The 15,088-nt window shown below is 50.9% G+C and overlaps 1 protein-coding gene across 1 annotated transcript; it reads right to left on the bottom strand.

The window, feature by feature from the left end:
* Positions 1-4,904: 4,904 nt before the first annotated feature.
* On the bottom strand, positions 4,905-9,886 carry CBLN4 (cerebellin 4 precursor; the record flags this gene model as incomplete). The annotated part of the gene is made up of 3 exons (XM_084247129.1): positions 4,905-5,102; positions 6,585-6,701; positions 9,596-9,886. 3 exons carry the CDS (start codon positions 9,884-9,886, stop codon positions 4,905-4,907), a joined length of 606 nt encoding a protein of 201 aa, XP_084103255.1.
* Between the last annotated feature and the right edge of the window lie 5,202 nt (positions 9,887-15,088).

Below are 15,088 nucleotides of genomic sequence, written 5' to 3'. Positions count from 1 at the left end.
CTCGCGACAAGGGCCACAAACCCCAGGGAGGCCCGGGCAAGCGCACCCTCTCCCAGGTGGAGGCCCCGCGTGGATGACCCGGTCTTGGTGATGGGCACTTAATGTCCACATCCGCAGGGCAAGTTTCCAGGCTGAGCTTCAGGCTCAGCTGTGCCCAGGCCACCCCCTGCCCAGCCCGAAGTGGGCCCCGGGCCACGAAGGCTTTGCTCTGTGCTTCTCCCTGGCCCGCGAGCACAGAAACCAGCTGGTTCCCCTGGCGGACAGGTCAGCTAAGCCGATGTCCTGCTTGTGCTGGCGGGGAAGAGAGTGACGTGGAAACGGCCGCCACCCACCCCATCGCCCTTCACTGCCTTCCTCGCGTGGCTCGTGTGCTGACATGAGAACAGCTGCCCGCCAGGCCCCCCGCAACCCCCAGAGCAGCGAGTCGGAGGCCCTAGAGGTTTTCCTAAAAACTCTCGGCTCTTGGAAAGTCAGTGTCCCAAGAGGTGTTCCCAAGGAAGGCCGCAGAAACAGATGTCCTGGGCCACTGCCTCTGACAGTGTATTTTCCCTGCGTAAATCTCACCAGTCAGACCAGAAGAAGTTGTGAAGGAAGCCTTCTGCCCTCGGATGAATTTTAAATGTCCTAACTGGCCCACTAGGAATTGCTGGTGTTACCCAGCCTTCTGAATTCCCTCTGTCTCCCTCTCGTCCTCAACCCTTCCCTCTCCCCACCCCCCCCAAAACACACACAATTGACCAGTGGCTTCTGAAGCCAAATGCCACGTGTATTTAGAAGGAGGTACTGCAATCCCCTGGAGAAGGAGCGCTTCGATTACAAAGGAAAGCAAGATGTAACCCCATCTTTACTTCATAACAAGTGCTGACAAAATGAGGGCTGTCACAGAGGGCTTCTGTCTCCAGCCACTTTCTCTGGGGACTCACCTTCATTTCCAGAAAAGCTCGTCCCATGCCTTGTCTCCAGGTGACCTCACGTCTTTGCTCGGCACCCCCGGGGCCTTGTCCCGTCACAGGAGAGAGCCGGGTTTACCTGCGTGGATGCCCCGGGCTGGACGCCCTCAGCTCTCTTTCAACAGGAAGGCTAATAGGAGCACCTGTGCCTGGTTCGGCAACGTGGAGGCCTATACCTGGGCACCAGCTGTATGCATCCGCTGGGCACTTGGTGCAATGGCACGGCCTGGGCCTGGCACAGGTAGCTCTGATGCAGGCAGGTGATCTTGGGGCTTATTGAAAGACAGAGCTGCATAAATTTACTGTACCTAAGAACTATGGGGGGGGTTAAATGCAGGTTCTGACTCAGTCAGTCTGGGGTGAGTCTACACCCCAGCTGGGGTTTCTAGTGAGCCCCGTGATGCGTACGCCGCAGACACACTCTGAGAGACAGGCCTTAAGGGTGTGTGATGGCAGGTCTCCCTGCCAGGACCCGTCCAGCTCCACCTGCCTCATCTGCAAGTCCCTTAGAGACACCGGCCACCATCCCTGCCCCACCCCGAGCACTGGGGCCTACATTCACGCAGGCTCCTAGGTGATTCTTAGGCACGTTAATTTGTGGTGCTGACACGAGAGAGCTTTGGGGTCAAGTCACAAAGACATAGTTTTCTGTAGAAGAATCAGAGAGGGAGCGAAGGGGAAAAAACCACCTTTAGAATCCGAGATGTTCGCCTGCAGCAGCGGAGACAGTGGCCTAGCAGAAACCAACTTTTTCAGCCCGCGCCCTCCTGGAAGCAGCACAGGTGCAGGCCGCGGGACGTGTGACTGGAGCAAAGTCAGCTGAGGATGTTTATTTCAGGATTTAAAGTAGTAACTTGTTCAAAGAAGCGGTTGGGAGGCAGAGGCCAGAGAGGTAGGAGAAGACAGCGTTAAGTCAAAAAAGAATTCAAACAAAATTCTGATTAGATAATCAGGGTCTAACAGAATTTGGGGTGACGGGGAACCCCAGAAGCAGGTGGAATCGGTGAGAGCCTAGGAGCAGGCCCTTTGTCTCCTTCAGTTTGTTTGTCTGTCGAGGGCAAGATGCTTCTGCAGACAATTGCTTGTTTCTTGATCAATACATCAAGGAAGAGCCTGAGGAGACAGAGCGGCTTGGAAGGGCCGCCGCTGGCATTGATGAATGCAGACAGGGCCATGCAAATGCTGTGTCAATTTGCATTTCTGTGGACGGAGCAATTTCTGAAAACTATTTTCAAAGCAGAGACTATGCAGGGAGCATCTGGCTCCATTTCTGGAAATATTCCTCACATCTCTGCCTTCTCTTCTACTTGTTCCCCTCAAATCCAATGTTCGTCCCTTCCTCGGGCCAATCTCGGTGTCCTCTTTCTGCCCTGCTTGCTTCTTGGCCTGTGTCAATCAGGGCTTTCAGTTTTAGCCATTATAGTGGCCCCTTAGCTGGGTTCTTACTGGGTACCAGCCACATAGTCAGACCCTTGATTTGTCCCCTAAATCATCCTACCTCTACTAGCTGTTGTTCCCTAACCTCAATCATACCTTTCTACCACTATGCTCTGGGGACCTCCTAGATCCTCAGGCTCTCATTCTGCCTCATTAGCACCCTCCCCTCTCTGCTGGGGTCCCCCCACCTGCCCATTTCAGGCAGTCTCTCGCTCACAATGGCCACAGCTTCCATGCGTTTTCATAAAGATTTTCTCTTCACAGGTTTTGAATGGATTTTGCATTGCACAACATGCATGCTGGCGCTTAGGAATTAAAGTCAAGCCCTTGGCCAATGTTCCTTTATATTCAGAAGCATCAAGAAGAATTCAGAACAAGTCCCGAAGGAGGAGCACAAGACATCTCTACCTGCTCTGTTTTGTTCAGCACCAGACTTCCTCTGTCCCAGCAGAGGGGCTATTGGTGACTCCAATACTCCTGAGGCACTTTGCCCGAACAATGACGAACCATAACATTCTTAAGGATGAGTCTCTGCGGCGACTAGAGACAGCCCTGAGCATGGAGAACTCTGCAAAGATCACTCCAGAGCAGATGTGTGTGGAGAGGCACCTCCCGCCGGGGCTGCTTCTTCATGGGACAGAATCACAGGCAGAAAGGGTTTGGATTGAAAGCCAGTGGGGGAATAACTTGCCAACTGAGGATCCACTGCCAGCATTTCCAAGTGATTCTGCTTGGGAAGGAGTAGGCTTCAGCGATGGTTGAGTTTTGGGGCGTGGTGATGAATCACAATTGTACTGGAAGCCAGGCCTGCACAGCTCCCCGACTGGTCCCCCAGCACCTTCCTCTCTGCCCCCAGCTACAATCCCCCCCAAAATATGTTTTAAGTGAATGCAGACCAGAAAATTGAGCAAGATCTCCAGAACTGATGTCTGTGGGAACAGTCCCTCCCAAAAAGAAGCCTCAACCTTTTGTCTTTTGGAGTTGGGCACGGGGCGGAGCTTCCTTCCAGATGTCTTCAGTTTGAAATGCTGGTCTTTCTACTCATCCCCACACATTCTCAGTGAGCTCCCTCTCGGCATTGAGGGGCTCTTTTTAAACTTAACTTTCTAATAATAAGTCCTTTGGAAAGAAGAGTTTGCTAAGTTCATTGATTCTCTTGGCAAACTCACAAATCCTGGGTTTGGACAGATTAAACAGAGTACGGATTTCCAATACCGATTCAAAGGACAGTCCCTGAAAATCCAGAAAGCTTTCTTTAAACTCCAGAAAAAAATAAATGAGAGGAAGGAAAGAAAGACGCGAGGGAGAAAAGGAGGGGCGGAAGGTTGGTGAAAGAGAGAGAGGAAATAAATCGTGTAGAAAACATGATTTCCAAAGCCAAAAGGACAAAACACGTCCACTAACATATATTAACTTTATTCTATAACAGAGACATAAATCATTTTATGAATTCCTATGACCTGTACAAAAGACAAAATAAGATATTGCACTAAGTTTAGATATGGGATATTAGGATTTAATATTAGTTCAACAGAGAAATATATACAATTTCAGGAGTTAAGGCAAAACCAGATGATACTTGAAACATAAGAGAAGATTTGAAAAATAGGCATAATTAAAAACAAGGGCATCCCATCTCTCGTTAATAAAGTGGTCATGTCTAAAGAAAAAAAATCCCTCAGGTTTCCAATAAAGTGGTTATTATCAATCATGTTAATTAAAGTTGAGCAATAAACTGTAAGATTTCCCAGGGAGGAGAGAACTGGTAGAGGAGGTTGGCAGACTGAGCACTGAGAACACGGAGAAGAGACTTTTTCCTTGTCAGATTTAAGATCTATTCTTCCTATTAGAAAATATAATAATTTGGAAAATATGACTCTTTCACATATATAATTAAAATACAACTATGAAGCATTCTTTTTTATTTTCTTTAGGGGAAGTCATGTTGGGGAGCTCATAGGGCAAGCCATCCATCACCCTATTTGTAGAGAAGACACAAAATCGTCACTGAAAAACAATTCTCAGTTACCTTAGGAGAACAAAACAAACAGATTCCAAAGGAATAAAAACAAGGGTGATCAATAGATGAACACAGCACACAGTTCTTTGGCAGAAACACACTAACCATTGATTGAAGTCCGAACTTTCAAGTGTTCTCGTTCTTAGACCCGGTGGGCAGTCTTTTGAAAATAAACAAATAAAATTCCACATCTGCAAGGAATTCAGTAATTCCAGGAAATTAAAATCAGAAGAGCCCCGGCAGACAGCTCGTGAGCTTACATTTAATCAGAGCTGGGGTTCGCCTGCTGGGGGTTCCGATCCAAACATACTGAAACGCACACACAAAAGTAATCTGGGAGACTTTGTATTGGTTCGGACGGGCCTAGAATCCTTAAAGAGAATCCATATTCACCCATGAGAAATCAATAAGAGACATCAATCCGATGATGAGAAAATGATCTTCGTGTCATCCAGACGGGCCGCCCTCGCCCGCCGGACGTCGCGGAGCGGTAGACTCTATAGGGGGAACACCAGGAAGCCGGAGAAGGTGGAGTACTGCCAGCCCCCGACCAAATTACCTTTCTCCAGTTTCAGGTAGACCTTGTCCTCTTTATCTAGATAGAGGAGGACCCCGTTAGTGGCGGCTTCACGAGTCACGTCTTTGTCGCCAGCAAAGGCAGATATGACTGGTTTTCCATTTAGCATCAGGTTAACCTAGGAGAAAAAAAAAAATCACTGAGAAGCCTTCCTGCAACCCAAGCATCTACTGGGGTGACCTGATAAAACGTCACCTGTTCAGTAAGCAGATCCCCTTGCTGCCATGCTAGCCAGTGGCAGGGGCTTGATGAGCCGATGCCTTTTCATTAAAAAGAAAATGTATGTCTTCCATAGAAAAATTCCTTCAATAGCTACAAAAGAACAGCATCTGGAGAGCAACCCAGCCACGTGGAGACTGGCCTCCTTTCAACTCATTAATGAAGCTTCCTGCTCGACCGCTCATCTTCCACAGCGATCTTTTGGGAGTGAGGTAAGTCTGTGGCTTCCCTGTGGACATTGGTCAATGGCAACCTGGTGCCCTTTGGCCCCAGAGGTAGCAAGATTCTAACAACATCCCTACAGGCTACTCCCCAGCAGTGATGGAAATCACTTGACGTCAGGGGATGTGTGCCGTGATCACATCCTCTGTTTTCCCGAATAAGAACTGTGTATTAAAAATAATAATCACTGCTAAGACAATCTTCACGGAAGGTAATTAGCAAAAAGAATCACCTCTTCATGCTACAATTTCAATTATACTGTGCTTGATTTTACCTCCATTTCTAAAGATTGGGGAGAATTTGTTTATGAGATATTCCTTTTATGTTAAAAAAAAAGACAGAATTAATTAAATCTGACATTGATCTATGTATCCATTCACTAAGATGTGCAAACATGGTGGAAGAGGGCCTCGTCCATCATCCACGGTGACACAGTGTAGAGTGTCAGCCCGTGCACAAGATAGAAAGTCATCCTGGAATTCCATAGACATGGATCATTTATTGAAAGCTGACATATTTGAACAGTGCGGAAACTGGTGCCATGGTTGTCTTTGAAGGTAAGATCAAGCCCATCATCTTAGAAAGCACAGTGGAAAATATATTGCTAACGATGGAATTGTAATTGGCAAGAACTCACTGGCATCAGAGAACCTGTAGATGAATTAAAGCAGAAGCACAGCACCCCCTTTCCTAAAGGTATTTTGAATAGTATTCCTTCATAGATTTGTTCCTTTTGGTTAACTGTAGCTCATAATTTGTAATAATCGTTAACAAATTATTTTACTTATTTACTTATGATGCACTTTCAAGTTCCATCAGCCTTACAAGTTTTTCCTTATGAGTTCAAATAATTTTTGCACATGCATTAAATGAAATAAAGTTTTTTAAAGAGATGCATGTCACTGAATTTTTGCTAAACTATGATTTTCAAATGGTTAGTTATTATTAAGGTGATAAGTTCAATTTTTTTTCCTATGTTTCCAGTCACATGACAATGTTACCAAGAAGAAAGTTGGATATTAAGTATTTTTAAAATAAACTACAAAAGTGGTTGGTTTCTTTTGATAATGAAAACACCTTTAGCTAAATACTTAAACGTAAATCCCATGGCCAATAAGCACCCCTTCCAGGGCGAGGGAGGGAGGGTGGAGGCACATACCTGGATTGTTTGGCTCTGGTAGACTTTAATTACATGAAAACTGAAACTGTAAATTCCTTTTCTTGGGGCTACAAAGACAGACTCCAGCGTGAAAAAATTACCCACATTTACAAGAATCTACAAACAAAAATAATAAATAACAGTAAATTATTACAATATTCTCTCCTGTAAGTAAAATAGAATTCCCCCCTCCCCTCCTGCCTTCCTCTGTTTCTTTCATTTCTTCCCTGCTTTCTTTCGCTCTTCTTCTTCCTTGACAACTAACTTAACGACCCCTAGAGAATAAAACACTGAGTTCTATTCCTTTTCTGTTCAGTGTCTTGGAAAATGGATTAGTAAGGAAGAGGAAAAATTGAGTCACTGCTCTGTATTCAAGCCTGAATGTCCAGCAGGGCCCATGACGGGGGAACATCCAGGTAACATGTGGGGGCGTGTAAATATCAGCTTCACCTGGAGAGTCAGCTAAAAGGCCTCTGCCATCCACTTCCATCCCACCCTCCAGCAGCCTCCTCTGTGTCCAGAGGTGACGTTTCCAAGTGGACCAATTGGCGCCTGTGGGCTCTCTGCAATCACTCCTGGACATGCCACGGAGGCCAGGGCACCCCCATACCATGTGATACAATCCGTGACAACAAACGGTTGGTACACAGAGTGACCCAAATGCCTGGCCCCCTCAGCCCTGCCAAACCTCCCCGGGACCCTGGTTTTTTTTATTTCATTCTTAAACCATCTAGATCTTAATTATAGCGTTTTGGCAGTGACTCAGCCTTTGCAGGCTGCCAAAGCAGAGAGCAGGAGTAGGGACGGTCTGCGTAGCATGGGGCCTGCCTGCGTTCCACCCAGTGTCACCCATTCCCCTCGCATCAGTCACCTGCTCTTTAAAGTTCAAGGGTCAAAAATGAAAAGCAACATAAGTCACTGTTTTCCAAGAAAGCAATGATGCATTTTGTATTCCAAGATCTTCAACCTGGTTCCACTGGTTATGAAATTAACTCTGAATTTCAATGTGACCTCTTCAACTAAATCTGTACATGTCACAGAGGTAAGTTCCTTCCTATGAGAAAGAAGGTGCGGGTGTGTGTGTGTGTGTGTGTGTGTGTGTGTGTGTTGGGGGCTGGGGGTGTGGTGAGTGCTGTAAGGTTTCTTCTATTTCTCTCCAAGAAATGAATCTATCAGTGGCATTCAAAAATATCAGCTATCCCTATAAAGATATAGTCTCTCTATATCAAAGGCAACCTGCTACTATCTCTTTCAAACACTACTTTCTTGACAAAATTATGCATTTTAATCTTTTGGCATCATTCCCTAAAAAGATAATATTATCAGTGAGCAATGCACCAGAATACAGCTCTGGTCAGGCAGATCTACCAGGCTCAATGACTCAAAATACAGGATGTGTATCATTTTTTGCCAAGACTTCACCTTCTTCCAAATAAGCCCCAGATTTCTTTCTCTAACCTGATCAATGCTCTTTCAATAACAAGTCACCGGCTCTGCAATGATCCCCACAGAGGTTCCACAAAGATTTTTTTCAAGCCCATATAAAATAAATGGAGGCACTTAGCGGGGACTTCCTGAATCCAAGACAAGTAGCATAATTCATTAGCAATCATGGAAACGGCTGATTAATGTTGACTCCACAGAAGCCTGCGTGTTGACTCCACATTGTAATTAGAACATCCAGGCACATGGCGCTTCCTAACTGACTGTGGCGTGTTGCCTCTGAGATGCAGGGCTCCGGGGACAGAGCACAAACTCTTCTCCTCGTGTAATTGAAAGAAAGGTCACGGAAAAGAAAGCCTGCTCCGAGGACAGGGCAGTGCCCACGGTGTTCCAGCACTTAATTAACGCACTGACACACACACCGGCGGGCTGGCCTGAGACTTTATTTCCAGCAAGATGGAAATACTGCACCAAAACCCCACAGGAGCAGCTTAATTCTTTCTGAAGTCTGACTATTGGACAGAAAGGCGGAGAGGCCATCTCCGCCTCGGGCCAGCCGGACTGTGAACCACTTAGGAACAATTAAGTGAGGAGCAGAAATGCCCCTGGTCCTTCCCGCACACCCTGCAGCACCACTTAACCTGTGGGTTTCCTGGCTGCCTTGGCATACAGCCGCGAACTGCACCGGTGCTTTGGGGATTTAAAAGACTCTGGGTGCTCTTAGGGCTCACCTGAAAACCCCAGGGACGGTTTTCAGTTTTAAGACTCCTGCTGAAGCTAGGCTGATAGCTGGGTGTCTCCTGAGCCAAATCCCAGAGCTCTGGGTCTCTAAAAAGGAGCCACAGCCACCGTCAGCTCCTCTCCCTTGTCCTGCTCCCAACCCCAAAGTCTACCTGGCGCCAGTAATTTGCAATTCTCTGGAGAACAGGAGCCCCGGGAAGGGAGAACCAGCTCCCCAGTGCAGCAGCCAGGTCTCCTCTCTCCTCCTCCCCAACTTTTCTCCAACTACCAGAGAAAGGTTTTCCGCTGCAGCGCGCCTGCAATGTGTAGGGGGATCCTGGCAGCCAAAGAGGGGCAAGATGGGACGGGGCCATAGCTCCCCGCCGCTCTGGGCACCTGCGAGATCTGCGCAGAGGTTGGCCCCCCCCGATGTTCCTGGAGGCGCAGCTCCACCGGGGAGAAACAAACCCTCATCTCACGTCTGCGAGGGCCCCGGGCAGCCCCTCCGCAGCGCCCGCAGTGGAGTGCCAGAGGGGCCAGGCGGTGCCCAGGGGCTTGCCAGGTCCGGGGAGCAGATTCCCCGCCGGCTCCGAGGAACCTGTTGCTGTGCAACTTGTCCTGAGCTCCCGCTCCCACCGCCCCGGCGGCCTGTCGCTGGCGGCACGAGAGCGCATCGGGCTTGGGGGTGAGGACCGTGGAGACATTAGAAGTTTCGGTCCCGGACAGGGTCGGGGAGGCCCGCGCCTCAGGGCCCCGCATCCCGACCGCACCCGCTTCGCGCGAGCCGGCACAGCGGCCCGGAGAGCCCCCCGCGCCCTCCCGAGGCCCCGCGCCCCCGGGGGTCTGACCTGGTCGAAGTAGATGATGCGCGTCTTGTTGCTCATCTCGGACGGCTCGTGGTTGGTGCTGCGCACCGCCGAGAAGGCGACCTTGGAGTTGGCCGCGCGCACGGAGATCCCCAGCGGGGACGACGACGAGCCTTTGGAGTCCGTGGCCGGGTTGGAGTCGCACACCACCAGGCACTTGCCCTCCAGCACGATGGGCTCCGTGTCGTTCTGCGCCCAGACGCGCAGCGCGGGCAGGGCGAGCGCGAGCAGCACGGCGGGCACCGCGGACAGCGCCCGGCGCCCCGAGCCCATCGTGAGCCGCGTGGGCAGCGCAGCCGGGGGCGCTTGTGCTCGGCGTCGCCTGGTGCCCGGGGCCCGAGCTCGGGGGGACGCGGGCGGCTAGATCGGCTGCGCTGCAGGGGCCGCGGCGGCGCGCGCGCTGCCTCGGGCTCTGTGGTCTGGAGTCGGAGTCTCCGCTCGCGCTCCCTCGCTGGCTCTGCTACCTTTGTCCTTTAAGGAGCTCATGCAGAACCCCCTACTCCACCCTCCTCCGCCCCAGAATCAGCCCTGTCGGGGGGGCCCTGCGCCTGCCCGTGTTCCTAGACATCTAAAAGTCACCCGACCCTCGCAGCCACCCCTCAAAGGGGAAAATAATCAAACATCCTCACCCCCAAAACCGAGGTGCCCTCGGCGAGCCGCCCGGCAGCAAAGGCAAAAGAGGGGCGCACGGGCGCCCCGGGAGCGGCCGGGCCGCGGCGCGCTCGCTCCGGGGACGGATTACTGAGGCCGGAGGGGTTTCCCGGACCGAGGAGAAGACGAGGCTGCGCTCATGGCCAGGGCTCCGGCGACTCCCACTTTCGCGTGTTCAGAAATCCCCCGGCGCCGGCGTCTCTCCAAGGTCCGCAGGCGGCCGCGGCCGCGGGGCCCCCGGCGCAGAAGGCACGGCCGGGCGGCGCAGTCCCGGGGCGCAGGCGGGCTCGGCCGCGGGTCGTCTCCAGCCTCCGCCGCGCGCCCGGGTCCCTGCGCACAACTTTCGCGGTCCTCGCGCGGCGCGGAGAGCAGCCGCGGGCACACGCGCGCTATTTATAGGCGCGCGGCGTCCGGCCGGGGTGGGCTTCCAGCTCACCCCGCGGCTCCTGGAAACGGGGAGTCGTCGGGCCGGCCCCACCGAGCAGCTCCCGCCCGGCCTTCCGCGCACCCCAGGACGAGCCGGGCGCGCGGCGCCGCTGGGTCCCCAGGTCGGAGGCCACCCAGACGCGGGGGCGCGGCGCGGAGACTGTGTGCCCGGAGAGGGGCGCCCGCCGCCCCGCGCTCGCCCCCCGCTCTGCGCCTGCTCGCCCCCTCCTTGGTCTGGACCCGCGGGGCGGGGGCTGCGGCTGCTCTCACCCCTCCCCGGCGCGGGACTCCGCCGCCCCGCGCCCTCCGAGCGGAGCGCGGCGCTGCCCGCCGGGGCTGCGGGGCCGAGCGCGCGGCGGGGGCTCGGCGTGGCCGCCCCTGGGACCTGGGCACCCGCCGGCGTCCCGGCCGCGCCAGCCACAGCGGCTGCCCCGGAGCCCTGGGGCCTCGCAGGCTCTGGGAAACCTCCCGGCGGGCTCCAGCCGGTGGAAACCGCTGGGAGGAGGCACCGGACGCCTTCAGCTCTGGGGAGGAGAGTCAGAAGCCGCAGGGGCGCCCTGCCCGCTCCACGCGCGCATCTGCCCCGGGCGCGGCCAGAGCGCGAGGGAGCGAGGGAGTTGACTCAGCAAGAAGAAGTCCCTGGAACCCTCGCCTAGAAAAGGCTCCCTGGTTCCTGAGAACGCAGCACCTTTCTCCCCTCTTGATGTGGGGCCCTCCCCTCCCAGCCACCCCACTGCCATCTTGGCCTCTGATTGGCAAGATTTATCTTCCTCTTCCGCAGCCACCACTGGGAGGAAGGACTCGGCTCTGTGGAGATGGGCTGCTGTGGAGCTTGCCCAAGTCTCTTGCCTTTCTGAGCAGGCAGGACTCAGCTAAGGAAGGCCCCCAGCAACCCTGGGGTCATGTCACTACCTTTCCAAAGTCCGTCTAGATCTCCGGCTGCCAGAGGGCAGGCTTGGTGTCTTGAATCAAAGCATCATCCCCATAAGCCCTTCAGAGCTCCCAGAAATGTACTGACTAGGTATTCATGGAGGGGGTGTTTATTGGCAATGACCCCTGGGTGGATGGCAACCTGTTGTTTTGGGTTTTTTTGTGTGTGTGTTTTTGTTTTTCTGGATGGAGGATGTCCTCATTAGAACAGATTCAAGTCTTTCCCCAACAGAAACCAAACCTGCATCTCCAGAGCCTTGTCCCCTCATGAGGTCCTTCAGGAGGGCCAGGTATGGTGCCACATGTCCAGTTGTTAAAACTAGAAATGCTCCTACTGGTTGGGATTTGCCCCTGGCCTGCTCTTTCCTGTAATCTTACACTTTGTAGCTCTCCTGGGGATTTACCTGGCGGGCCTGGAGAGCAGCTTCCAGGTCCAAGCCTGGGCTGATCAGTTTCAGGCTCAGAAGAGTTTAAGGTAAAACACTTGGTTTATAAGCGAAGATAATATGCTCTTTCCCACCAACCTACGTTTTCTCTGCATCCTTTTTTCTAGGCATCTTCCTTCCTTCAAGAACTCAGGAACTATCCTTTCACTAAAAATATTCCCAAAACTATCAGAGTCACCATGTTTGGGACTCAGTAATTGATTGTGGAATGACTAGATGCCTTTAGATAGAATGCATTTATCAGTCATTCACCTTTTAGTATAAACCGGTGTAAATGAAGGTCTCCCAGTAAACTTTAAATTGAAAGCCTCTTGGGTCATTGGTGATGAAAGTCTTAATTCCTTACTAAAAGCTGTTCTTAAGAAGATATCCAATGATGTGGGGCCCAGGGTCCTCTCTCCTTCCCCTAGCCCACCACTGATTGAGCAGGCAAAACACCTGGGTGCTAGCACTGCCAATCCATTCAGCACTAGGAGACCAGAGCATGTGTTGGGACACAGCCAGATGAGTTGGGATTGCCAGGTTTTCTCTCTCTCTCTGACCTGAGTGAGCCACGGAGATGACTTCCGATAAGCTCTGGGGCCAGTAAGAGCATTTCTGGTTTTAAGTGGAACTGCAGCTTGGACATGTGGCACCATACCTGGCCCTCTCCATGGACCTCATGAGGGGACAAGCCTGGAGTTGAGGTCTGGCTTCTGCTGTGGAAGGACTTGAACCCCTGCTAATGAGGAGGTCCTCCATTCAGAGCTGAACCATTTCAGAGTCATGCGGGAGTCAAAGCAGAGGAAAACAGGACTGACCACGCTTGTAGACAGAGGCCAAGACTGAAGACGTGCACCTCTGAGTGATGAGTGGGGAGGGGCCAGTGAGCTTCCAACTCAGAGTTCCTACTCAGGAGGGACTGACCTTCACTCTTCTAACTTGGGTTTCCTGAGAGCCTCCTGAATGCTTGAAATAAAACCCACTTCACTTGAGCTACTTTCAGAAACCTACTACTGTTCTTTACCATCCAGAACCCTCAGTAGAACAATGTCCCAGAAATCACTTCACATAAGGCTGGGCATCTCCTGCCAGAGACATTAATGAATCCAATCTCCTGCCCATGGAAATGTTTTCCTAACATTTGGGGAAAGAAAGCATCACCTGCTCCCCAGCCCCTCCTCCAGCCCAGCACCCCCAGGAGGAAAGAAATGGGTCCAAGTTTCATCCTGATGACAGTACAGATGCCTTCCACCCTCCCACCCGCCCGCCCACCCACCCTTCCTTTTCAGTTGAAAATGTTTTATCAGAAAAACTAGTTGTGACCTGAATGTTTCCCTTGTTTGAGATTCCTAGATTGTATGTGAGGTCCAGGAATAATGCTAGATGTTGTCCAGGAATGTTGCTAGATCTTTAGTGATCTCATTTCTCTGCAGTTGAGCTCAACTTAAAGTCAAGTATCCAAGCAGGTCAGTAAATGAGGATCTGAACTGGATCTGAAATTAGGAGCAAGCAATAATCCCGTGGCCAGTAATTCTGCACCTGCTGCTTGAACATCCCTTCAAGAAACCAAGTCGCAAGCAAGATTCAAGAGCAATTGTATTTCCTAAGATGTCTTTAAAAAGGCACAGACAGACAGACGTGGCACTCAGCCCTGAGTGCCTCACCTGGAAACAACTCTGTTGAGTGATAGAAGATTCCATGCATCATGCAGCAGACACAGGTCAGAAGGAAGAAGGTGGAAAATCTAGACGGTGAGGCTCCCATCACATCCAGCCACACACCCAGTGGGCCACTTAATTACCCTCTGCGCCAGCAGTGACAGTGCTCAGCCAAGCCAACGCTCTTCTTCAAGGGGGAAAAAGGCTCCATGAACAACCCAGACGGAGGACAGAAGATTCCAGGGCCGTGTAAATCCTCAGGATTTCCTCTAGAGACAGCCACACACCGTGTTTTGTGTGAAGACAGCATTTGTGGGGGAAATAGATAGAAATAGTAGAAAAATAATTGTGAATTGACTTTATGGTTGCACACAACACTAATGATAAAGGACTGATCACAAAAATCTACAAAGAGCTGATGAGACTCAACAACAACAAAGAAAATAATCCAGTCAAAAAATGGGCAGAAGAGCTAAAAGGAAACTTCTCTGAAGAGGAAATGCAAATGGCCAACAGGCATATGAAAAAATGTTCAACATCACTTGTCATCAGGGAAATGCAAATCAAAACTAGCATGAGATACCATCTCACACCAGTGAGAATGGCACATATTAAAAAAACTAGCAACAACAAATGTTGGCGAGGGTGTGGAGAAAAAGGAACTCTTCTGCACTGTTGGTGGGAGTGCAAACTGGTCCAACCACTGTGGAGAGCTGTGTGGAGATTTCTGGACCTACTAAACATAGAGCTTCCATAGGATCCAGCAATTCCACTCCTAGGTATTTACCCAAAGGACACAGAAACATCCATTCCAAAGAGCACCTGCACCCCTATGTTTATAGCAGCACTGTTTACAATAGCTAAGCTTTGGAAACAGCCCAAATGCCCAAAAATAGATGACTGGATCAAGAAGATGTGGTACATATATACCATGGAATATTACTCAGCATTCAAAAAAGATAAACACATGCCATTTGCAGCAACATGGATGGCGCTGGAAGGGATCATGCTCAGCGAAATAAGCCAGAAAGAAAAAGAAAAATACCGGATGGTCTCACTCATAGCAGGAATCTAGAAAACTTAAATAAGGGACCAGGAAAATGAATAACTATAAGAAAGTGAAAATCAAAATCAACAAAAAACTATGAACCAGAGACACTCTATGGGGAATAGGGGGCAGGGAAGGGAGGGATTGGGGTCAAAATAAGGGGGTTGCAATTGTATGGGGAATATAAAAATAAAATTTATTATAGAAAAAAAATAAAACAGGTGGTGAGCTATTTGGAGAGAAAAAAAAAAAAAGAATTGCTTGGGAAAGTCCCCACATTGGCACTGGGGCCATGTCGGAGACAACACCCTAGGACTTGCACGGAGGTCACCTG

Source organism: Talpa europaea (assembly GCF_964194135.1).
Source record: "Talpa europaea genome assembly, chromosome: 11".
NCBI classification, from domain to species: Eukaryota; Metazoa; Chordata; class Mammalia; order Eulipotyphla; family Talpidae; genus Talpa; species Talpa europaea.
This window is presented reverse-complemented; position numbering and strand designations above follow the sequence as displayed.